Source organism: Mobula birostris, chromosome 28 (assembly GCF_030028105.1).
Source record: "Mobula birostris isolate sMobBir1 chromosome 28, sMobBir1.hap1, whole genome shotgun sequence".
In the NCBI taxonomy this organism is placed as follows: Eukaryota; Metazoa; Chordata; class Chondrichthyes; order Myliobatiformes; family Myliobatidae; genus Mobula; species Mobula birostris.
Window position 1 is genome coordinate 1,155,670 of NC_092397.1, and position 25,980 is coordinate 1,181,649.

The 25,980-nt window shown below is 47.2% G+C and overlaps 1 protein-coding gene across 1 annotated transcript in view; it reads right to left on the bottom strand.

Moving 5' to 3' along the window:
• Positions 1-4,234: 4,234 nt before the first annotated feature.
• LOC140188906 (neurexin-2-like) overlaps positions 4,235-25,980 on the bottom strand; it is a 698,418-nt gene continuing 676,672 nt past the window's right edge. The window contains exons 13-16 of the mRNA XM_072245561.1: positions 16,530-16,921; positions 8,268-8,386; positions 5,113-5,303; positions 4,235-4,428 (exon numbers count right to left, since the gene is read on the bottom strand). Coding sequence (XP_072101662.1) covers positions 4,235-4,428; positions 5,113-5,303; positions 8,268-8,386; positions 16,530-16,921 — 896 coding nt within the window. The remainder of the gene's footprint in view (positions 4,429-5,112; positions 5,304-8,267; positions 8,387-16,529; positions 16,922-25,980) is intronic.

Sequence of the window (25,980 nt, forward strand, 5' to 3'; positions counted from 1 at the left end):
GTGGCAGATGGAATACAGTGTCAGGAAGTGTGTGGGCATGCGCTTTCGAAGAAGAAAGAAATGAAAGGGTTGACTATTTCCTAAATAAAGAGAAAATACAAAAACTGAGGTGCAAAGGGATTTGGGATCCCTTGTGCAGGATTGCCTAAAGGTTGAGTCTCTGGTGAGGAAGGCAAATGCAATGTTAGCATTCATTTCAAGAGGGCTAGAATATAAAAGCAAGGATGTAACGTTGAGCCTTTATAAGGCACTGGTGAGGCCTCACTTGGAGTATTGTGAGCAGTTTTGGGCCCCTATCTTAGAAAATGGAGAGGATTCAAAGGAGGTTCACAAAACTGATTGCAGGATTGAAGACCCTCTCATATGAAGAGCGCCTGATAGTTCTGGGCCTGTACTCACGCGTGTTCAGAAGGACGAGGGGTGACCTCATTGAAACTTATCAAATGTTGAAAGGCCTCGATAGAGTGGATGTGAAGAGCATGTTTCCTTTGGGGGGAGAGTCTAAGACCAGAGGGCACAGCCTCAGAATGGAGGGGTATCCTTTCATAATGGAGATGAGAAGGAATTTCTTTAGCCAGAGAGTGGGGAATCTGTGTAATTCTTTGCCATGGGCAGCTATGGAGGCCAGGTTTTTATGTATATTTAAGTCAAGTCAAGTCAAGTCACTTTTTATTGTCATTTCGACCATAATTGCTGGTACAGTACACAGTAAAGACGAGACAATGTTTTTCCGGACCATGATGCTACATGAAACAATACAAAAACTACACTGAACTACGTAAAACAACTCAAAACTACACTAGACTACAGACCTACCCAGGACTGCATAAAGTGCACAAAACAGTGCAGGCATTACAATAAACAATAAACAAGACAATAGGCACAGTAGAGGGCAGTAGGCTGGTGTCAGTCCAGGCTCTGGGTTTTGGGGAGTTTGATGGCTTGGGGGGAGAAACTGTTACATAGTCTGGTCGTGAATGCTTCGGTAGCTTTTGCCAGATGGCAGGAGGGAGAAGAGTTTGTATGAGGGGTGTGTGGGGTCCTTCATAATGCTGTTAGCTTTGCGGGTGCAGTGTGTGGTGTAAATGTCTGTAATGGTGGGAAGAGAGACCCCGATGATCTTCTCAGCTGACCTCACTATCCGCTGCAGGGTCTTGCGATCTGAGACGGTGCAATTTCTGAACCAGGCGGTGATGCAGCTGCTCAGGATGCTCTCAATACAACCTCTGTAGAATGTGGTGAGGATGGGGGGGGTGGGAGATAGACTTTTCTCAGCCTTCGCAGAAAGTAGAGATGCTGCTGGGCTTTCTTTGCTATGGAGCTGGTGTTGAGGGACCAGGTGAGATTCTCCGCCAGGTGAACACCAAGAAATTTGGTGCTCTTAACGATCTCTACGGAGGAGTCGTCGATGTTCAGCGGAGAGTGGTCGCTCCATGTCCTCCTGAAGTCAACAATCATCTCTTTTGTTTTGTTCACATTCAGAGACAGGTTGTTGGCTCTGCACCAGTCTGTTAGCCGCTGCACCTCCTCTCTGTATGCTGACTCATCGTTCTTGCTGATGAGACCCACCACGGTCGTGTCATCGGCGAACTTGATGATGTGGTTCGAGCTGTGTGTTGCAGCACAGTCATGGGTCAGCAGAGTGAACAGCAGTGGACTGAGCACACAGCCCCGGGGAGCCCCCGTGCTCAGTGTGATGGTGTTGGAGATGCTGCTTCCAATCCGGACTGACTGAGGTCTCTCAGTCAGGAAGTCTAGGATCCAGTTGCAGAGGGAGGTGTTCAGGCCCAGTAGGCTCAGCTTTCCAATCAGTTTCTGAGGAATGATTGCATTGAATGTTGAACTGAAGTCTATGAACAGAATTCGAACGTACGTGTCTTTTTTTGTCCAGGTGGGTTAAGGCCAGGTGGAGGGTGAAGGCAATGGCGTCGTCTGTTGAACGGTTGGGACGGTACGCGAACTGCAGGGCGTCCAATGAGGGGGCAGCAGGGTCTTGACGAGCCTCGTGAGGAGCCTCTCGAAACACTTCATGATGATGGATGTAGTCATCGAGGCAGAACACTGAAGACTTCTTTGGCACGGGGACGATGATGGCGGCCTTGAAGCATGTAGGAACAACGGCGCTGACATTGACATTGATAGATTTTCAATTGGTCAGGGAAAGAAAAGGAGTACGGGGAGAATTCAGGAGACTGGGGCTGAGAGGGCAATTGGATCTGCCATGATGAAATGGTGGAGGCATACTCGATGGGACAAATGGCCTGACTTGGTCCAACCAAGCAGAGTCCACTGTCAGGAAGGCCCACCAGCGCCTTTACTTCCTGAGAAAACTAAAGAAATTTGGCCTGTCCCCTAAAACCCTCACTAATTTTTATAGATGCACCGTAGAAAGCATTCTTCTAGGGTGCATCACAACCTGGTATGGAAGTTGTCCTGTCCAAGACCGGAAGAAGCTGCAGAAGATCGTGAACACAGCGCAGCACATCACACAAACCAATCTTCCGTCCGTGGACTCACTTTACACTGCACGCTGTCAGAGCAGTGCTGCCAGGATAATCAAGGACATGACCCACCCAGCCAACACACTTTTCATCCCTCTTCCCTCCGGGAGAAGGCTCAGGAGCTTGAAGACTCGTACGGCCAGATTTGGGAACAGCTTCTTTCCAACTGTGGTAAGACTGCTGAACGGATCCTGACCCGGATCTGGGCCGTACCCTCCAAATATCCGGACCTGCCTCTCGGTTTTTTTGCACTACCTTACTTTCCATTTTTCTATTTTCTATTTATGATTTATAATTTAATTTTTTATTATATTTACCATCGATTTGAACTCCAGGGAGTGTGAAGCGCTGAATCAAATATCGCTGTTATGATTGTACGTTCTAGTAATAATTGTTTGGCAACAGTAAAGTATAAAGTATAAATGGCTCATTCGGCTCCAAATCGTAATTTGATGCTGATTTATACTAAATCTCCTGGTGAGTTTCACCCGTATCCCTCCATTCTGTTCATATCCGCGAGTCTGTCTGTATGTTTCTTAAACTCCACCAGGCCTCCTGCTTCCAGATGGCCCCTGGATTTCCTGTGACCCTGTCTTGCCCACGCTCTCCCTGGGTTCTATCCCCTCAGCCGCACACTGGGGGGGGGGGGAGGGGGTGAAATTCACAGCATCCAATTCACCCACAGGCCCCGCGCGTCGTTGTGACTGTGAGAAAACCGAAGCATCTGGGGGGTGGGGGGGGATCCCGCTCGGTCGCAGGGAGTGCATGCAAACTCCACGCCGACAGCGCCGGTTGTCAGGATGGTGCCTGGGTCGCTGGGGCAGGGAGGAGCCGTACCTGACTCACTTGCCCAGGCCTCAGACTCTGAGGGACCGGTGGTCCGTGACAGCGAGGAGGAGGGCGGTGAATCTCCACAGTCCCCCGCGGACACCGATCATTCACACCACAGATCAACGCGGCTGGGGAGGTCACTGCCGCAAAGCCGTCGGTGGGATCTTGCTGTTCACAACTGGCTGCTTTGATTCCAGGGTTACCTCACTGCCTGGGCACCCAGGGGTGTGACTCAGAGAGTCACAGGAGGCCATGGAAAAGTCAGTCTATCTTTCTTCATCTGTTCCGTGTCACCCCCTCTTCCTCCTCGTTCCCTCACCCACTCCCTCTCTCCCTGCCTCCCCACTCCACTGCTGCTCCAGACTCTCGGACCCTTGCAGGCTCAGAGGCAATGTTTTGGCGAGCTCCTGGTCACCCAGTTTGGAAAATCTAACGACGACGTGTCAGCCACGCCACCTGCGACGGGAGTTCACTTCAGCCACCCCGACGCCAATCTACATCCCACTCCAGGCGGGTGTGAAGCCTGCGCTCAAACATACACTGGTCAACAGCCCCGAGGCCCTCTTTGTCGTGTCCGGCGACGTTAACCAGGACGACCTCAAGAGTGCGTCGCACGACGTGACCCACAAGTCCCCTATCCCATTGTGATCAGACTTTTGAACACTGGGGGAGCTACAGTTAGCTCGGGGTATCGGAGTTCGAAGCTCAAATCCAGCGCCCTCTGTAAGGAGTTAGTGTGCTCTTCCCACACGTGTGTGTGTGTCTGTAGGTTTACCCTGGGAGCTCCAGTTTCCTCCCGAAGTGCGCTGTGCATTGCGGAAGTCTCCACCTTGATCTGCCGTCTCAAAATCCAACACCTCAAACTTTTCTCAGCACAGTAGGGCATTGGTTAGCACAATGCGTTACAGCACAGACGTCCCGGGGTCAATTCCCGCCGCCGTCTGTACGGTCTCCCCGTGACGGCGCGGGCTTCCTCCCACCGTCCAAAGGCGGAGCAGTTTGGAGGTTAATTGGTAAGTGTAAATTGTCCCGCGGTGGATTAAATCCGGGGTTGCCGGGCGAAGCCGCTCATTGGACTGGAAAGTCATGTTCTGCACTGTATCATTAAATTCACTGATTGATTTATTTACCCAGATAGAGTGCAGAACAAGACCTGCCAGCCCAACGAGCGGCAACGCTCGGCAACCCTCGATTTAACCCCAGCCTAACCACGCGTGCCAACCAGTACATCTTCGGTCTGTGGGAGGAAACCGTAACACCCGGAGGAAACCCACGCGGTCACGGGGAGAACGTACAAACTCCTTACAGAGGGCGGCGGGTAAGTGAATGGATAACTTCAAAAGTGCGTTATATAATACTACCAGCATGTCTCCTGTCTCACTGTTCTCAGACTCTGAATAATCAGATGGAGTCTTGACTCTACAATCGTTATGATCTTGCACCTTGTCGTTTACCTGCACTGCACTTTCTCTGTAACTGTGACACTCTATTCTGCATTCTGTTATTGTTTTCCCTTGTTCTACCTCAGTGCACCGTGTGATGATCTGATCTGTGTGAACAGTGTGCATGCAAAGCTTTTCACAGTAAGGAACGAAACCAATATCAATGCACGAGCACAATCTAATTGACTTTGTGTATTGGGCCAAATCTCAACTTAATCACCTCAGTATGAGCAAACATCGAGTCCCCATGCTCCCTGGCCCCTTTCCCCCGCAATCCACCCATCCTTCACCGTCAGATACCCGACCAGACGTAGCACCCCTCTCCAGCCCCTTCCTACCTTTCAGATCGAGGTTGCGGGCTCCATTGGAATGCTGGGTGACGGTCCGCGAGTCGATCTTCAGGGTGTGGACGTTGTTGGAGTCTCGGGAGACCATCACGTTGTGCCACAGGTTATCGTTCACGGGCTTGTCAGAGTTGCCCTTCATCAGGGACGGCCCGTTGCCCAGGTCGAACACGTAATGTAGGTACCTGTTCACGAAACAACCACGTTAGGCCGTGAGCTACCTCCACACTAACCACCTCTCTTTGCTTCATCCCCACCATAGATGAGGGAAGAATATACTCTCCCTTGGAATGATTCAACTCAATGTGTAAGGTGCTGCGTGTAAGAAGGGAGAAAGCTGTTTATTCCCCCTCCATAGAATCTGCCTGACCTGCTGAGTTCCTCCAGCATTTTGTGTGTGTTTCTCTGGATTTCCAGCATCTGCAGAAACTCATATGTTTACTTGGGAAATATCCTTCCCTGCCCACCCCTTCCTAATCTGGCTTCTTCCCCATTTTCTGTCCTGCTAGAGGGCCCTGTCCCAAAATGTCGTCTGTTTATTCCCCCCTCCATAGATGCTGCCTGGCCTGCTGAGTTCCTCCAGCATTTTGTGCATGTTACTTTGGATTTCAGAGTCGCTTGTGTTTATGGTGTGCTGAGCTTCGATGTAACAGTGTAGAAGTGGTTAGCTCAACGCTGTGCAGCTTGCATTCAACTCCCGCTGCCAGTAAGGGCGCTGTGCTTTTCCCCTGGGTCTGCGTGGGTTTCCTCCCACAGTCCAACCGGTCAGTAGGTTAATTGGTCTTTATAAATTGCCTGATGATTAGGCTAGGATTAATTTGGGCCTGTTCTGCACTGAATCACAATAAATAAGACATGTATGAAACATTGGTCAGGCTGCTCTTAGAGCTGGATGGGCAGAGCTGGTCCCCACACCGCAGGCGGCCAGGAGATTTCCAGCCATAAGGGGAGATCAGTCGGGCTGCGTTTGTTCTCACTGAGACGAGGGGTGACCCTATAGAGGTTGATAACATTATGAAGGGGCAGAGAGAGCGTAGATGGTGAGACACTTTTCCCCAGGGGTGGGGCATAAAAATCCAGAGGGCACAGGTTTCAGATGAGAGATCTAATAGGAACCTGAGGGACAAACTTCTTCACCCAGAGGGTGGTCCGTATATGGAATGAGCTGCCAGAGGAAGTGGTTGAGGCAGATACATTGACAACGTTTAAAAGACACTGGGATACGTACACGGACAGGAAAGGTTTAGAGGGATATGGACAGGAAAGCTTTAGACGGATATGGACAGGTACACGGATAGGAAAGGTTTAGACGGATACGGACAGGTACACGGATAGGAAAGGTTTAGACGGATATGGACAGGTACACGGATAGGAAACGTTCAGAGGGATACGGACAGGTACACGGATAGGAAAGGTTTAGACGGATATGGACAGGTACATGGATAGGAAACGTTCAGAAGGATATGGACAGGTACACGGATAGGAAAGGTTTAGAGGGATACGGACAGGAACACGGATAGGAAAGGTTTAGAGGGACATGGACAGGTACACGGATAGGAAAGGTTTGGAGGGATATGGACAGGTACACAGATAGGAGAGGTTTAGAGGGATACAGACAGGTACACGGATAGGAAAGGTTTAGAGGATACGGACAGGTACACGGATAGGAAAGGTTTAGAGGGATATGGACAGGTACACGGACAGGAAAGGTTCAGAGGGATATGGACAGGTACACGGATAGGAAAGGTTTAGAGGGATACAGACAGGTACACGGACAGGAAAGGTTTAGAGGGATATGGACAGGTACATGGATAGGAAAGGTTTAGAGGGATATGGACAGGTACATGGATAGGAAAGGTTTAGAGGGATATGGACAGGGACACGGATAGGTACATGGATAGGAAAGGTTTAGAGGGATATGGACAGGGACATGGATAGGTACATGGATAGGAAAGGTTTAGAGGGATATGGACAGGGACACAGATAGGTACATGGATAGGAAAGGTTTAGAGGGATATGGACAGGGACACGGATAGGAAAGGTTTAGACGGATATGGACAGGTACACGGATAGGAAAGGTTTAGAGGGATACGGACAGGTACATGGATAGGAAAGGTTTAGAGGGATACGGACAGGTACATGCATAGGAAAGGTTTAGAGGGATACGGACAGGTACACGGACAGGAAAGGTTTAGAGGAATATGGACAGGTACATGGATAGGAAAGGTTTAGAGGGATATGGACAGGTACACGGATAGGAAAGGTTTAGAGGGATATGGACAGGTACACGGATAGGAAAGGTTTAGAGGGATACAGACAGGTACACGGACAGGAAAGGTTTAGAGGGATATGGACAGGTACATGGATAGGAAAGGTTTAGAGGGATATGGACAGGGACATGGATAGGTACATGGATAGGAAAGGTTTAGAGGGATATGGACAGGGACACGGATAGGTACATGGATAGGAAAGGTTTAGAGGGATATGGACAGGTACACGGATAGGAAAGGTTTAGAGGGATATGGACAGGTACACGGATAGGAAAGGTTTAGAGGGATACAGACAGGTACACGGACAGGAAAGGTTTAGAGGGATATGGACAGGTACATGGATAGGAAAGGTTTAGAGGGATATGGACAGGGACACGGATAGGTACATGGATAGGAAAGGTTTAGAGGGATATGGATAGGTACATGGATAGGAAAGGTATGGTTGAGCATGGAGTGAGTAGGTCCATGTTAGTGTGGCTCCCAATTTTTATTGATAATCTACCTGTTTATCTTTGCCGTACGCTCAAGATAATTAAAATATTTAACATCATGAACAACCCGGGATGTTGCTGGACACTGAAATGGTAAATAAAATACAGCTCCGAAGTAACACTGGGGAAAAAGACAGCGAAGCCTCGAGCAGGAAAGCTGATGTTGGGGTTATGGCGCCGTGGCACGGTGCTGGGCCTGCGCTACCCGATGACCTGGAGAGAGTTTGTTTAGTACTTGTTACCGACAGGACGCAAGCGGGGCATTCTGCCCTAAAAAGTGAACTTGAAGATGCGTTGCCACCAGTGAATGCTACCATGGAACAACTTATGTGTTATTATGTGTTATTATGAACGCATTGGTGAGGTTGGAGACGGCCTGAATGATTACCGTGACCGACTGGTGTGCGCCGAGGCCGCCATTGCAGCGCAAAAGCGCATTTCTGAGGGGGAAACTAGACGACCTCGAAAATCGGTCGCAGAGATCCAATTTGAGAGGGGTCGGCATTCCTGAAAATTTGGAAGGTTCGGACCCTGTTAAATTTATGACCGAGTTTTTTGACGAAGTGCTGGGGACAAATTTCTTCCCAAGGCCTCTCGTGCTCACCGAGTCAGGCCTAAACCACCCGGCATCCCTTCGGAGCCAAGCAAATGAGACCAAGAACGTTCCTGGTTCTCTTTCACTTCTTTCAAGATAAGCAACGCATCATCAGCAGACAAAAGCGGGAGCTGTGTTTCTGCAGGCATTGGGTGTTTTTTAAATGAGGGTTTTAGTGCGGAGCTGGGGAGGAAACGAGCAGCGTTGAAGGAGGTGGAATCCCTAAGGGGTCAGGTTCAGCCTGTTGTATCCTGCCCGGCTCCGGGTCACCCATGAAGGTAAAAAGCATTATTTCCATGCACGGCAGCCAAAGAGTTTTACCATTCGCACTGGGGAGAAGAAGAACGAGAAGAGCAATGACTTTTTTTTAGGTTATTCATGCAGCATTGAAGGGGCCCCCCGCTGAGGCAAACTGTTAATTTTCACAACCCACTTCTTTGTTCATTTTTTTCCAGTTTAATTTGTGGAACACGATTGGGTCGAACTGTTATGTTGCGGAATCTGATTAACAAGAACTTTCAACCAGCAGAATGTAAATATTTGGGATTTGCATCTCTGGCATTGAGTTTCCTAGTTTCTTGTTTTTAATGTTTTGCTTGGCCTGTGTAATCTTTAGCCTAAAGGTAGAATGAATGAGTACAAATTTTAAGGAGGGGAGCCACCCTAGATTAAATTGAAAGTTTTGGTTGTATGGAGAACGCTTTGGAAGTTTCTTGTTTGGTAATGACTGCGATCATCCTCAGTTGGGGCGGTAGATCTAGGTTTTGGGGGTTAATTGGGGGTTTTTTGTTTGTGTAAAGGGGTGGGGGGAGTGTTTTGGGGGATCACCATGGCAGCTTATTCTTTTGTGTGTTACAGATTGATCAGACTTTCTTTCCATTGTGCGTTATTGTGTGCAGCTTGTGCCCTCGCACTGTTTTGGATTGCAGGCCCCGTGTGTCTTTTGATATGGTTAACATGAGTGCTGCTGATGGAGGCCACCCTGTGAGGTTTATTTCTTGGAATGTAAAGGGGCTCAATGGTCCGGTTAAAAGAGCTAAAGTTTTCTCTCACCTGAAGCAATTAAAAGCAGATATACTATTTCTACAAGAGACACATTTAAGAGTGGAGGACCATAATAGACTTCGTAAAGCATGGATTAGTCAGGTTTTTCATTCCAGATTTAATAGTAGGTCCAGGGGGGTGGCAATATTAATCACCAAAAGAATGCAGTTCACACCATCTGATGTAATCAGTGACCCTAATGGTCGCTTTATTATAGTTTCTGGATCTCTTTTTCAGATACCTGTCATTTTGGTAAATGTTTATGCCCCTAATTGGGACAACCTCCACTTTGCAAATAAGGTTTAGTCATTAATACCTAACCTGAATACACACCAGCCAATCTTTTCCGGAGATTTGAACTGTGCTATTGACCCACTGCTTGATAGGTCTTGCCCTAGGGGAACATTTTCTGGTATGGCAAAGGCCTTCTCGATGTTTATGCAACAAAATGGTTATATGGATCCTTGGAGATTTTTGAATCCATCAGTTAGGCAATTCTCTTTCTTCTCTCATGTTCACCACTCCTATTACAGGCTAGACTATTTCTTTATAGATAACTCCTTGATACCTATGATTAGACAAATTGAATACACTGCTATAGTTATATCTGATCACTCGCCCGTGAAACTGGACCTATGTTTTCCTTTAAATGTTAGAGAATGGCCTCTGTGGAGACTTAACCCCCTTTTGCTTTCCAATGAGAAATTTTGTAGTTATATATTGGCTAACATTGACACGTTCTTCGAGACTAACAAAACTGAGTCGGTATCGTACTCTTTACTTTGGGAAACTTCAAAGGCTTACTTGAGGGGTCAAATAATATCTTATACTTCACATGCCAATACAGAGCGTAGGAAGGAAATGCAAGTGTTATTGCAATCTATTTTGGACCTGGATAGGCAATATTCTGAGGCACCCACTGCGGAATTATATAAAAGCTGGACTGATTTGCAAGCGAAGTTTCATCTTCTATCTACAAACCTATCAGAACAATTAATTCTTACGACACGTGGCCCCTATTATGAATATGGTGACAAGGCGAGCCGGCTTATGGCTCGTCAGTTGAAACGTCAAGCTGCATCACGATTTATTCTCCAGATAAGAGACACGCACCAAAACTTGACAAGCAATCCAAAAGAGATTAATCACATCTTTGTAGCTTTTTATTCCTCTCTGTATGCCTCAGAGTTCCCCTCAGATATAACAAATATGGAACGTTTTTGAGATAATTTGGAAATACCAACTCTTGAACCAGAGGAGGTGGAGAATTTAGATCGGGCTCTTGGGCAGGAAGAGATTAATAATGCCATTATGGCTATGCAGAGTGCTAAGACCCCAGGCCCTGATGGTTATCTGATAGAATTTTATAAGAAATTTAAGGATAAGCTCATACTGGTCCTTCTAGAAGTGTTTCAGGAATCTTTGGAGAACAGTTCCTTATCCCCTACTCTTTCACAGGCATCTATTTCGCTTCTTCTTAAAAAGGACAAGGACCCGACTCAATGTGGATCATATCGCCCCATCTCACTTTTGAATGTGGATGTGAAAATTTTGGCTAAAGTGCTTGTGTGCCGTTTAGAACGTCCCCTTCCCAAGATAATTTCAGATGATCAAACAGGTTTTATTAAAAATCGCCGTTCTTTTTTTAATATCCGTCGACTGGCAGATGTGGTTTATTCACCCAGTGATCCTCCAAGTCCAGAGGTTGTTATCTCCTTGGATGCGGAGAAGGCGTTTGATAGAGTGGAATGGGTCTACTTGTTTAGTGTTTTGGAGAAATTTGGATTTGGCAGAATATTTGTAGCTTCGGTTAAGCTATTATATCACTCACCTTTAGCATGTATACAGACAAATTATTTTCGATCTGACTATTTCCCACTAACACGTGGCACTCGCTAAGGCTGCCCATTGTCCCCTCTTCTTTTTGCAATTGCAATTGAGCCTCTCTCTATTGCACTTAAGTCAACTACATTATTTCAAGGTGTTAGGTGAGGGGACATGGAACACCGTGTCTCCCTATATGCTGATGACCTCTTACTTTACGTTAGCGACCCTATAGGTAGTAGTCCTGCTATTGTGTCATTATTAGGTCAATTTGGAGCCTTCTCTGGCTATAAACTGAACTTTCAAAAAAGCAAATGCTTTCCCATTAATAACTTGGCCCTACAGATCCGACAGTAATCTTTGCCCTTTCCTTTATCTCAAGATGGTTTTGTATACCTAGGAATACATATTACTTGCTCTTTTACATCACTGTTTGAAGCTAACTACAGGCCTCAGGTTAGCCAAATGAAGGCTGATTTTGAGAGATGGCGCAGTTTACCCCTTACCATAGCTGGGAGAATTCAATCAGTGAAAATGACTATACTTCCTAGATTTCTTTATTTGTTCCAGTGCTTGCCAGTTTTCTTATCCAAGTCATTTTTCAAGCCAGTCGACCAAGCTATAGCCTCCTTTATTTGGGAAAATAAGGTCCCAAGGGTTAATGAGCGCACTCTCCAAAGAGGTCGTGACGTAGGTGGAGTGGGCCTTCCCAGCTGTATTCATTATTACTGGGCATCGAAGGTATTATTTTGGCTCCACTGGCCAGATATAATCTGGTGCCTGCTTGAGACACGGTCTTGCCACTCCTCGTCTCTCTCAGCTTTGGTGTATTCTTCCTTACCATTGAAATCCTCTCAATTCACATCTAACCTGGTCGTGCTCTCCACCCTCAAAATTTTTAATCAATTTCGCTGCCACTATAAGTTCATATCAGCTTCAGTTTTGGGTCCCATTCATAGAAATCATCTATCTCCCCACTCTACACTCGATTCAGTTTTTAGACAATGGGGTTTGAATGGTCTCATGCGCATTAAGGATTTGTACACTGATAAGATATTTGATAGTTTTGATGACCTGCGCGGTAAGTATGGCCTTCCGCATAATCATTTTTTGAAATATCTGCAGCCTTGTCACTTTGTCAAGGAAAAATTTCCCTCTTTTCCTGATCTACCACCTGCTATAGCGTGGGGAAAACTCACTCTTAACTTTAATGATAAAGGGCTGATCTCTATACTATACTCTCAGCTGATGTCTTTGGGAGTTCGAGATCTAAACAAAACTAAGAGTAGGTGGGAGGGTGACCTCGGTATGGATCTGGCTGAGGAATATTGGGCAAAAACATTGAATAGGGTTCATTCCTCGTCACCACGTGCTAGACTGGGGCTCATACAATTTAAAGTTTTACACAGGGTACATTTAAGTAAAGCCAGACTTGCGGACATATACCCTGGGACAGACGCTGGCTGAGACAGGTGTTCCTTCTCTCCGGCTGGTTTAGTACATGCATTTTGGTCATGCCCTCAGCTTGATGACTATTGGGCACTGGTTTTTAAAATTATCAGTGAGGTTTTGGGAGTGACACTGAGACCTTGCCCGCTTATAGCTGTATTTGGTGTGGCAGATGATGTTTTGGGTTTAAATGCAAGCCAGTCAGATAGCTTTGCATTTACATCAGTTTTGGCCCGTAGGAGAACTTTGCTGGTCCGGAAATCTGCCACTCCCCCATCTGCTGCTGCTTGGTTAGAGGACGTAATGCTTTTTCTGAAACTAGAAAAGATTAAATTTACTCTGAGGGGGGTCTATGAAAAAGTTTTATTCAAAATGGGGACCTTTCTTGTCATATTTTGGAAGGCTTAAGGAATTCCTACCAGTTGAGGGCATTTGATTGTACTTGGGGATTCGCCCCCTTTTAACATACATATGGTTTACCTCATAGGGTGGTTGATGCATTGCAATGTGAGTGTATTCTGGATCATCTGACGTGTTGTGGATGTGTGTGGGCCTTTGTCTTGAAGGAATGTGGGGGTATGGATGTGAAATGTCCGTACTTGTATTGTAAATATATTAGCTTCCATGGTATGTTCGGGGAGGGCAGGTGAGGGGGGTTTTGTTTAGGGGTAAGATACAAAAGCACAATGGAGGAAAATGTAATGCATTACGTATTGTGTCATTCCTTCAATAAAAATAAAATTTAAAACAAAGGAAAGGTTTAGAGGGATATGGACAGGTCCACGGATAGGAAACGTTCAGAGGATACAGGTCACACAAGAGCAAGGAGGACTGACATAGATAGGAATTGTGGTCAGCATGGAGCAGATGGGCTGAACAGCCTGTTTCCACGCTGTGGACTCTATGGGTGCAATTTGTTTCGGAACAGAAATTACCGGAGGGGATTAGCATAAAACAGTACAGGCCTTTCAGGCCATCATGGCGTGCTGACCTTTAAACCCACCCCAAGATCAATCTAACCCTTTCCTCCCACATAAACCTCTATTTTTCTGTCGTCCATGAGCCTATCTATGAGTTTCTTAAATGTCCCTAATGTATCTGCCTCTACCACCACCCCGGCTTGATATTCCACACACCCAACACTCTGTGTGTAAAAAACCTACCTCTGACATCACCCCCCCCACCCCAAACTTTCCTCCAATCACCTTAAAATTATCCCCCTAGTATGAGCCATTTTTCCAGAGTAAGTCTCTGGCTGTTCACTTGATCTATGCCTCCTATCATTCAAGGTACTAATCTCTGGATTACTCCCAGTACCAAGTGCTAGTCAATAGGGTAATTGTACAGATGGATGAGTGGCTGAGGGTCTGGGTTTCAGGTTGCTGGGCCAATGGAATGTTTCCTGGGGTGGGGGCAACCTGTACAAGAGGGACAGGTTGCACCAAAGCTGGAGGGAAACCAATATCAAAAACAAAGGAGCTGGTTGTGGACGACAGGAGGAATGGAGACAGGCTAACCCCTGTTAACATCAATGGATCTGGGGCTGAGAGGGTGAACAGCTTTAAGTTCCTCAGCATAAACATCACTGAGGCTCTCACGTGGTCTGTACGTACCAGCTGTGTGGTGAAAAAGACACAACAGTGCCTCTTTCACCTCAGACGGTTGAGGAAGTTTGGTGTGGGCCCCAAATCCTAAGGACTTTCCACAGGGGCACAGTTGAGAGCATCCTGACTGGCTGTGTCACTGCCTGGTATGGGAACTGTACTTCCCTCAATCGCAGGATTCTGCAGAGAGTGGTGCAGACAGCCCAGCGCATCTGTAGATGTGAACTTCCCACTATTCAGGACATTTACAATGACAGGTGTGTAAAAAGGGCCCGAAGGATCATTGGGGACCCGTGTCACCCAAACCACAATCTATTCCAGCTGCTACCATCCGGGAAATGGTACCGCAGCATAAAAGCCAGGACCAACAGGCTCCGGGACAGCTTCTTCCACCAGGACATCAGACGGATTAATTCATGCTGACACGACCCTATCTCTATGTTATATTGACAATCCTGTTGTACATACTGTTTATTATAAATTACTATAATTGCACATTTAGACAGGGATGTAATGTAAAGATATTTACTTCTCATGTATATGGAGGATGTAAGTAATATAGTCAATTCAATTCAAATCCTGGCCAGGAGGTTCACTGCTGCTGTTTGGGAGAATTAAAACGAGTTTGGCAGAGGGCTAGGAAATGAAGCACCCGGTCAGAAAGTGGGGGGAGGGAGAGGAAGGTAAATGTCCGAGCCAGAAGGAACAGACAGGAACACACTGATAAACACCACGGGAACAATGGGTTTAAGTGTGTGTATTTTGCTGGCTGGAACTTTTTTAGATTATGAGAAGCGCAGAAAGGGCAGACAGCTGGTTTCATATTCCCAGGGTGGAAATATCTACTAACGGGGGGGGGGGCAGGCATTTAAGGTGAGAGGAGTAATGTTGAAAGGAGATGTGCAGGGCAAGTGTTTTTCACACAGAGGGTGGTGGGTGTGTGAAATGAGCTGCTAGGGCTGGTGGTGGAGACAGGTATGACAGAGGTGGTTAAGAGGCTGTTAGACACATTAAACTTCATTCTGCATTCTGTTACTGTTGTACCTGGTGCTACCTCAATGCACTGTGTCATGATCTGATCTGTATGAACAGTATGCAAGACAAGCTTCTCACCGTATCTCCTTCCACAGGACAATACTAAACCAATTCTAGTTCCTACTTACAGGGCAAGGAGGGATACGGATTATGTGCAGGCGGAAGGGATTTAGATTGACTAACATTGTGTTCAGCACGGACATGATGGGCCGAACCACCTGTCCCTGCCACAGTGACCTGTGTTCCATTTTCTGCGCAACTAACCATGGGCACGTGGCCAAGTGGTTAAGGCATTCGACTAGCGATCTGAAGGTCGTGAGTTCGAGTCCCAGTCGAGGCCAGCATGTTGTGTCCTTGAGCAAGGCACTTAATCACACATTGCTCTGCGATGACACTGATGCCAAGCTGTATGGGTCCTAATGCCCTTCCCTTGGACAACATCGGTGTCGTAGAGAGGGAGACTTGCAGCATGGGCAACTGCTGATCTTCCATACAATCTTGCCTAGGCCTGCACCCTGGAGAGTGAAGACTTTCCAGGCGCAGATCCATGGTCTCGCAAGACTAATGGATGCCTTAAACCGTCTACAATAACACCCACCCCAGCTGCCAGATGTGGCAGATACGGTGGGGGCAGGTACGATAGGGGCGGGTATGGTAGGGATGAGTATGGTGGGGGCAGGCGTGGCAGGGAAGGGACGACAAAGGGCATGGATGACATAGATAGGTCCGACAGGGGCAGGTATAGCAAAGGGCAGGGGGGACATAGACAGGTCTGACGGGCAGGTACGACAGGGGCGGGTCCGACAGGGCAGGGATGACATAGGTGGGTACCGGAGGAGAAGGCACGACAGGGGCAGATCCGATAGGGGCAGGTATGACAGGAGCAGGTACAATTTAGAAGGCACAGTAGAGGCAGGTATGATTGAGAAGGCATGATAGAAGCAGGTACAGAAGTGACAGGTATGATAGAGTCAGGTGTTTAAGAGGCTGTTAAACAGACACTTAAATCTGGGGGAAATGGATGTTGTGTAGACGGAAGGGATTGGTTCAGTTGGGTATTTGAATTGGTTTGCACAGGGGGAAGGAGGTGAAAGCTTGCCCAGACCCACCCTTTGACCAGCTCGACCACGATGAAGTCATTTCCGTCTCCGCCATTGTAGAGGATGAGGCCGTCGATCGCCGTGGTCTTGAACTGGAAGAAGAGGTGCATTGAGGTGTACGCCTGCAGCGTGGCCAGCGCCAGGTAACTGGACTTGGCTTTAAAGGTCACGGGGTCAGCGATGATGTCGCGCATCCCGAAGAAGGCGTTGAGCTCGCAGTAGCTGATGTCGCCGTTCTTGCATAGGTCGATGTAGTGCATGCCGTTGAAGCTGAGGCTCTGCAAGTGGCCGATGAAGTTGGAGGGGACGATGGATATGAAGCGCTTCTCCGTCATGATGCCCGTCTCGATGTTGTGGAACTCCAGCCTGGTGTGGTCGCCGGCCATCTGCCCTGAAAGGAACAACACAACACCTTTCGGGCAAAGCTGCGGCCGAGTCCCGGGTCACAGAACTTGCGGGGAAAGAAAGCAGCGCAGCCAAAGTTTAACACCATAGATCAGCACGTTGTTTGGTTATGACTCCCCTCTCACCCCTTTTTCCTTTTGTGAGGGAGAGGGAGAGAGCCTGGGGCGTCTCGAATTGTCGGGAGAAGGATTTGATTTTTGTTGTACTACAGATCATGGTCTTTATCAGGGAACGTGCTGTTGCTTGCTTGGCGGGTGGAGGGTGCTGATGCTGTTTTATGAGAGTGGATGGCGGTGGAGGACGATCGCTGCTTTGCTCCTGCTTGTGCGTGGGAGGGGAGATGGGGGGCTTTGGGGTTCTCATGTTTAAACCGTCACTCATTCTTTGGGGCATACTTCTGTTTTTGTGGGTGTCTATGAAGAACAAGAATTTCAGGGTGTACAGTGTATACGTTTCCCTGATGTTAAATGGAACTAATGAATAACCATCCCAAACTACATCAAACAATTGGAAACCAACCCATCTCAAACCAGCATAAACCACCGCAGATCATCATAACTCACCCTCTACTACCCAACTCATCTCAAATTACCTCAAACTGTTAACCAACAAACCCATCCCAAACAATCTCAAACCATCATAAACCCCAACTCATCTCAAACTACCTCACACCACTAACCACCCAACACATCTCAACCCACCTCAAACCCTTTCCCAAACAACCCATCTCAAATCATCTCAAACCACCCTATACCACCCCAACTCATCTCAAACTACCTCAAACCAACCAATCCACCTCAAACCAACCAACTCATCTCAAATCATCTCAAACCCTTCACCAACCAACCCATCTCAAACCACCTCAAATTCTTCACCAACCAACCCATCCCAAATCATCTCAAACCACCCAATACCACCCAAATCATCTCAAATTACCACAAACCCGACTAACTATCCAACCTCAAATCATCTCAAACCACCCTATATCACCCCAACTCATCTCAAACTACCTCAAACCAACCAACCCACCTCAAACCAACCCATCCCAAATCATCTCAAACCACCTCAAACCCTTCACCAACCAACCCATCCCAAATCATCTCAAACCACCTAAATTCTTCACCAGCCCATCTCACATCATCTCAAACCATCTCAAGTTCTTCACCAACCAACCCATCCCAAATCATCTCAAACCACCTCAAATTCTTCACCAGTCCATCTCACATCATTTCAAACCATCTCAAATTCTTCACCAACCAACCCATCCCAAATCATCTCAAACCACCTCAAACCCTTCACCAACCAACCCATCCCAAATCATCTCAAACCACCTCAAACCCATCACCAACCAACCCATCCCAAATCATCTCAAGCCACCTGAAACCCTTCACCAACAAACCCATCTCAAACCACTTCAAATTCTTCACCAACTAACCTATCCCAAATCATCTAAAACCACCCAACACCACTAAAACCATCTCAAATTACCACAAATCCGACTAACTATCCAACCTCAAATCATCTCAAACCACCCTATACCACCCCAACTCATCTCAAACTACCTCAAACCAACCAACCCACCTCAAATCAACCCATCCCAAATCATCTCAAACCACCTGAAACCCTTCACCAACAAACCCATCTCAAACCATCTCAAATTCTTCATCAACTAACCTATCCCAAATCATCTAAAACCACTTCAAATTCTTCACCAGCACATCCCACATCATCTCAAACCATCTCAAATTCTTCACCAACCAACCCATCCCAAACATCTCAAACCACGTCAAATTCTTCACCAACAAACCTATCTCAAATCATCTCAAACCACCGTATACCACCCCAACGTATCTCAAATTATATCAAAGCCCAAACTAACAACCCATCTCAAGCCACCATAAACCACCCCAAATCGTCTCAAATTACCTCAAACCCTTAACCAACCAATCCACCCCAAATCATCTCAAATAACCTCAAATCAACCCATCCCAGACCATTCTAAATCATCTCAAACCACCTCAAGCCCTTAACCAACCAACCCAACCCAAATCATCTCAAACCCTTCACCAACCAAACCAGCCAATATCATCTCAAACCCTTAAACCAACTAGCCCATCCCATAATCATCTCAAACCATATCAAACGTTTAATGAACCAACCCATCCCTAATTATGTCAAATCATCTCAAATGACCTCAGATCCTTAACTAACCAAACCGTCTCATATCATCTCAAACCATCTCAAACCCTTCACCAACCAACCCATTCCAAATAATCTCAAACCATCCTATACAACCCCAACCTATCTCAAATTACCTCAAAACCCTCTCTAACCAACCTATCTCAAACGACCATAAGGCACCCAACTCATCTCAAACTACCTCAAACCATTAATCAACCAACCCATCCCAAATCACCTCAAACCACCCAATACCACCCCAAATCATCTCAAATCCCTAACCAGCCAATCCATCTCAAACCACTATAAACCACCCCAACTCATCTTAATCTACCTCAAACCCTCAACCAACCCATCCCAAATCATCTCAGATCACCTCAAATCCTTCACCAATCAACCCATCTTAAATCATCTCAAGCGCATCACCCACCAAACCATCTCAAACCCTTCACCAACCAACCCATTCCAAATCATCTGAAACCACCTCAAATCCGTCACCAACCAACCCATCCCAAATCACCTCAAGCCCTTCACCCACCAACCCATCCCAAATAATCTCAAACTACATCAAACCCTTCACCAACCAACCCATCTCAGATCATCTCAAAACACCTCAAACCCTTCACCAACCAACTCATCCCAAATCATCTCAAACCACCCTATACTACAAAACTCCTCAAATTTCGTCAAACTCTTAACTAATCGACTCATGCCAGACCATCCCAAGTCATCTCACACCACCTCAACCACCCTATACCACAGGAAACCATCCCAAGCCATCTCCAACTCCATGAAGCCATCTCAAAGAACTCCACAGGTGAGGTACCAGAAGATGGCGAGTAGTTAATGCAATTCTAGGGATTCAGGGATATTCCTGAAACTATAGACTGGTGAGGTTGTCATCGGTGGTGGGGAAGCTACTCCAGAAATCATTAGGGGTACGATGATTTATGAGCATTTGGAAAACCATGGTCAAATTAGGGACAGTCAGCATGGCTTTCCACGGGACAAGTCATATCTTATGACTTGTAAGATACTTGTGGATGTTGTCAACATATATTTTTGTAAGACATTTGATGAGGTCCTTCATGGGAGACCCATCCAGAAAATTAAGATGGATGGGATCCATGCTGAATTGGCCATTTGGATTCAGAACTAGCTTGCTTATAGAAGACAGAGGGCAATTGGTCGATGGGATGTATTCTGGCTGGAGGTCTATGGTTAGAGACGTTCCGCAGGGTTCCATACCTTTTCTTGTGGATAGCGTTGAAGACTGGAAAAGATAAGGTGGGGGACATAGATCAGTTGCGAATTTGGGCAATGAAATGGCAGGTGGGTATTAACCTGGCCAAATGTGAAGGGTTGCACTTTCATAGGTCACATGTGAAGAGACAAGGAAGACCCTTAACAGAGGGGACTTGGGGCCCCAGCTCGAAGATCTCTGCAAAAGGGTTGATAAGGCAGACATGCTTGTTAATTAGACATATGGCATGCTTGCTTTATTAGTTGAGGAACTGAGTTCAAGGGTTGGGAAGTTACGGTTCAGCTTTATAAAAGTCGAGTTGGGCCGCACCTGGAGCTAATACTCCGCTGTGGTCGCCCCATTACAGGGAGGGTTTGGCGGCTTTGGAGAGGGTCACCAAGACGCTGCCTGGATCAGAGAGCATGAGCAATCACAAGAGGCTGGACGAAGTTGGGTTTGTTTGCTCTGGGGCGACAGAGGCTGAGGGGAGATCTGACAGAGGTTTAAAAGATTATGAGAGGCATTGATAGAATAGACAGAGAGTATCTTTATCCAAGGGTTGAAGTATCTGCATTGAAGGTGAGAGGGGGTAATTTCAAAGGGGATGAGGGGGCAGGTTGTTTCTACAGAGTGGTGGGTGCCTGGAATATGGTCCCTGGGTGGTGGTAGAGGCAGATACATGCGGGACGGTTAGATAGGCACATGAATGTGAGGGAATAGTAGGATGTGGGATTCTGTAGGTAGCAGGGACTAGGCTAGTTGGGCAACACACACACACGAAGCTGGAGGAACTCAGGAAGCCAGGCAGCATCTCTGGAGAGGAATAAACAGCCGGCGTTTCGGGCTGAGACCTGTTGCGATGGGTGCTCGATGAAGCCGTTCCCCAGTCTACATCGGGTCTGACTGGAGTACTGGATAAATGTCGCTGACAGACTTGCAGGTGAAGTGTCGTCTCACCTGTGGGGACTGTCCGGGGCCCTGAATGGAGGTGAGGGAGGAGGTGAAGGGGCAGGTGTGGCACATCAGTGATCCCTCCTATATGTCCCTCAATCTCTCTGACCCCCGACCACCGGGCAGGAAGTACCAAAGCATTACAACAACAACTGTTAGGATGGGAAACGGCTTCTTCCCCCGCAACCGTGAGATTACTGAACTCCCTGGCACCACCCAGGTCTCACCACGTACGCAGGGCCGGTAGAGTTTTACTGCTTAACTTGTTTTGTAAATACACCTTATTATTTGCTAATTTATTTGTGGTAATGTTACTTTCTGTGTTGTGTGTGAGTTATCTGTCTGTGTTGTGCACCCTGCTCCGGATGAACTTTGCTTTGTTCGGTGGTATACATGACAACAAACCGGACTTGAGCTCGTCCCGGTTGCAGGGGTCAGTGCCTGCGGAGGGGGATGAGTGGACAATGGAATCACGTAGAAAGTTGGGCAGTTGATTACTAATCTAATTAGTTTGGCATGACATTGAGGGTGGACAGGGTTGTTGCTCTGCTGTACTATGTTCTAGATGGGCTGAAGGGCCTGATTCTGTGCTGTACTGGTCCATGTTGTAGATGGACTGAATGGCCTGTTGTTCAGCTGTACTATGTTGTAGATGGGCTGAAGGGCCTGTTCCTGTGCTGTACTGGTCCATGTTGTAGATGGACCGAACAGCCTGTTGTTCTGCTGTTCTGTTCTATATTTTATCCCAAACCTCCTCAATACCATCTCAAAATTTCTCAAATCTCCTGAAAACTATCTCAGCTACTTCAAACACACCCTAAACAACCCCAGACTATCTCAAACCTTCCAAAACTATCTAAACTTGTCTCAAAACACCCCGACACCTCAAACCACATCGAACTTCACATCCCTCCACTTTCGACAGGGATCACTCCCATAGCAATTTCCTTGCCCATTCATCCCTCCCCACTAATGTCCCTCCAGGCACTTACCCCTGCAGGCAGTCTATGTGCTACACTTGCCCAGTCACCTCCACTCAGCGCTCCAAACAGTCCTTCCAGGTGGAGTCAACACTTCACCTGCCGATCTGCTGGGGTTGCCGATTGTGTCCGGTGCTCCGGATGCATTGGTGAGACCTGACGTAAATTGAGGGACCACTTTGTCAAGCACCTCTCCATCGCCAGAAGTGGAACTTCTCTGTGGCCAAACAGTTTAATTCCTGTTCCCCATTCCCGTTCTGGCCTTCCTCTTCTGCCTCAAGGTGGAGGAACAACACCTTGCGTTCTGTCTGGGTAACCTGGAGGCACGAATGTCGATTTCTCCTTCCGGTAGAACTTTTTCCCTCCCATTCCCCTCTTCTGCTATTTCCCACTCTGGCCTTTTACCACTTCTCATCTGCCTAACCCCTCCTCCTTCCCTTTCTCCAATAGCCCACTTTGCTGTCCTGTCAAATTCCTTCCTCTCCAGCCCATGACCTTCCTCACCCGCCTGGGTTCACCCGTCACCTTCCAGCTAGTCTCTGTTCCCTCCCCCTTCCTTTCTGGTCCTGATGAAGGGTCTCAGGCTAGACCTTTGACTGCTTATTCATTTCCATCGATGCTGCCCGACCTGCTGAGTTCCTCCAGCATTGTGTGTGTATGTGTGTGTGTGTGTGTGTGTATGTGTGTGTGTGTGTGTGTGTGTGTGTGTGTGTGAGTGTGTGTGAGTGTGTGTGTGAGTGTGTGTGAGTGTGTGTGTGAGTGTGTGTGTGTGTGTGTGTGAGTGTGTGTGTGTGTGTGAGTGTGTGTGTGTGAGTGTGTGTGTGTGAGTGTGTGTGAGTGTGTGTGTGTGTGTGTGTGTGTGTGTGTGAGTGTGTGTGTGTGTGTGTGTGTGTGTGTGAGTGTGTGTGAGTGTGTGTGTGTGTGTGAGTGTGTGTGTGTGAGTGTGTGTGTGTGTGTGTGTGTGTGTGAGTGTGTGTGTGTGTGTGTGTGAGTGTGTGTGTGTGTGTGTGTGTGTTGCTCAGGATCACCAGCGTCTGCAGAACCTCGTGTTCAAACTTCACATTAGAAAAGGCAGAAGATATCATTTTGACGATATCTGATTTGCACATGTTAGCTTTTATCTCTCATGGCTAGGAGGACGCTTTTGTTTAAATGGAAGGATGCTGTTCCGCCTCATCACGCTCAGTGGTTACGGGATGTTACGGCGTGCCTAAAGTTAGAAAAGATTCGTTGTTCAATTTCTGAATCTAACCAAGATTTTCAAAAATTTGTGGGGGCCGTTTTAAAATTATTTTCATAATCTTTGACTTCTTGTTAAAGTACAGAAGTTGGTAAATAGTATATTTTATTATCCGATAAGTTTTTTTTTTCTTTTTTTCCCCCCCAAATAGCTTCAACTTTGGTGGTGGGTGTAGATCCTTTTTTTTAATAAAATTGTTTATATTCTAATATACAAACTAATCTAATCCATATGAAAATAGAGTAAGGAGTTTGTTAATGTGATTCAATATACTGTATCTGGTAATATTACTTTTTTTCTTTTGTTTTATAATATGTATTTTCTTGAACTCTGTATTGTTCCATATAGGAATCAATAAAAAATATTGGAAAAGAATGAAAAGGCGGAAGGGTGGGCCAGGCTGACAGGGCGAAGTGATCTACTGTTTCTGAATGACGAGGTTTAAACCACCAGTGCCCACAGAAGCTTAACCTGTTCCTGTCCAATTGTTTTTTGGCCCAGATTCCTATGCTCCATACTCACAGATCCAGCTTGAGGAAGCCCCACGCTGTAAAGGTAATCGAGAAATGTTCGAAGTTCAAAGTAAATTTATTATCAAAGCACATACGTGTCAGCATATACAACCCTGGGATTCATTTTCCTGTGGGCAAACTCAGCAAGTCTATACAATAGTAACAGGATGAATGAAAGATCAACCAGAGTGCAGAAGACAACAAACTGTGTAAATACAAATATAAATAAATAGCAATAAATAATGAGAACACGAGATAATGAGATGAAGTGAAACCATTGGTTGTTGGAACATCTCAATGGATGGACAAGTAGGTGTAGTTATCCCCTTTTGTTCAAGAGCCTGACAGTTGAGGGGTAGTGACTGTCCTTGAGTCCTGAGGCTCCTGGACCTTCTACCTGATGGCAGCAGTGAGAAGAGAGCATGACCTGGGTGGTGGGGATCTCTGATGGTGGATGCTGCTTTCCTATGAAATGTTCCTCAGGTGGACAAGAGGGCGGAAACCGCAAAGGGAAGCCAGCTTGGGGAGTGGGCGAGGTTCTTAAGGTGGTCTTCAACAAAGAGGTCTCAGAGGAGAAAGCACGGCCCAGATGCTGGGTGGTGTATGTTCAGGAAAACTTTCTAGATCACTACGCTTGTGGCCCAGTGGGAAGAGCCAGGCTCGGTTCTGGGATAAGTGAAGAAAATATCACTGGGGGAATGTTGGGAACATAAAGATGATAACTTCATGTGGTTTCATGGAACGACGGAGGGGGAGGAGGTGCGTGGAATAAGAAACAGCGATAAAACACCTCGTCCACATAAAATGAACTGCGGGTTGGAAGAGAAGACATTGCCAGTGACAGAGGACTTCTGTTTACAGTGGCCGGAGGAACGTACGGGGGAGGGGTGATGATAGACGTGTTTTTTTAACACAGAGTGGTGAGTGTGTGGAACGCCCTGCCAGGGGTGGTGGTAGAGGCAGGTTCCTTAGGGACATTTAAGATACCCCTAGATAGACACATGGATGATAGAAAAGTGGAGGGCTATGCAGGAGGGATGGGTTAGACTGATCTTGGAGTGGGTTAAACGGTCGGCACAACATTGTACTGTGCTCTAACAAAATCTGGACAGGCTGACACGGTTTTCCCTGGAGCACGGCGCCTGAGGGGTGACCTTGTAGCTGAACCGGACGGTCACAGTCTTTTCCCCAGGGTAGGGGAGAAATTTATTAGGATCCTGAGGGGCAGTTTCTTCACACATAGATTGGTCCATTTATGGAACGAGCTGCCAGAGGAAGTGGTTAAGGCAGGTACATGAACGATATTTAAAAGACACTTGGGCAGGTATATGGATAGGAAAAGTTTAAATGGAGACGGGTCAGACACCGGCAAATGGGACAGAGACAGGCATTGTGATCGGCATGCGTCAGCTGGGCAGAAGGTCCTGTTTCTGTGTAGTGTGAATGTATAGCAGATGGGTGGGAAAACGCTTGAGGGGCCGAGTGGCTTCCTGATGTTCCCATTTTCTTCTTTTATTACAGTTCCCCACTCTTCTCTTCAAACCCGGAGAAACGTTCAGTGGCCAGAGCCGCTCGGAGATTCGGCATCTCTCCGGTGGAGCAACGCTGCCATCTCGTGGCCAGGCCACGAACTGCAGCTGCTCCCGCGATCCGGCGGCAACAAAATCTCCCAGCTCCACACAGCAGCCGGAGGGGTAACAGAGACATGGAGGGGGTTACAGAGACAGGGAGAGGTGTAGAGGATGGAGGGGTTTACAGAGACAGGGAGGGGTGTAGGGGCCGGAGGGGGTTACAGAGACAGGGAGGGGTGTAGGGGCCGGAGGGGGTTACAGAGACAGGGAGGGGTGTAGGGGTCAGAGGGGGTTACAGAGACAGGGAGGGGTGCAGGGGAAGGAGGGGGTTACAGAGACAGGGAGGGGTGTAGAGGATGGGGGGGGTTAC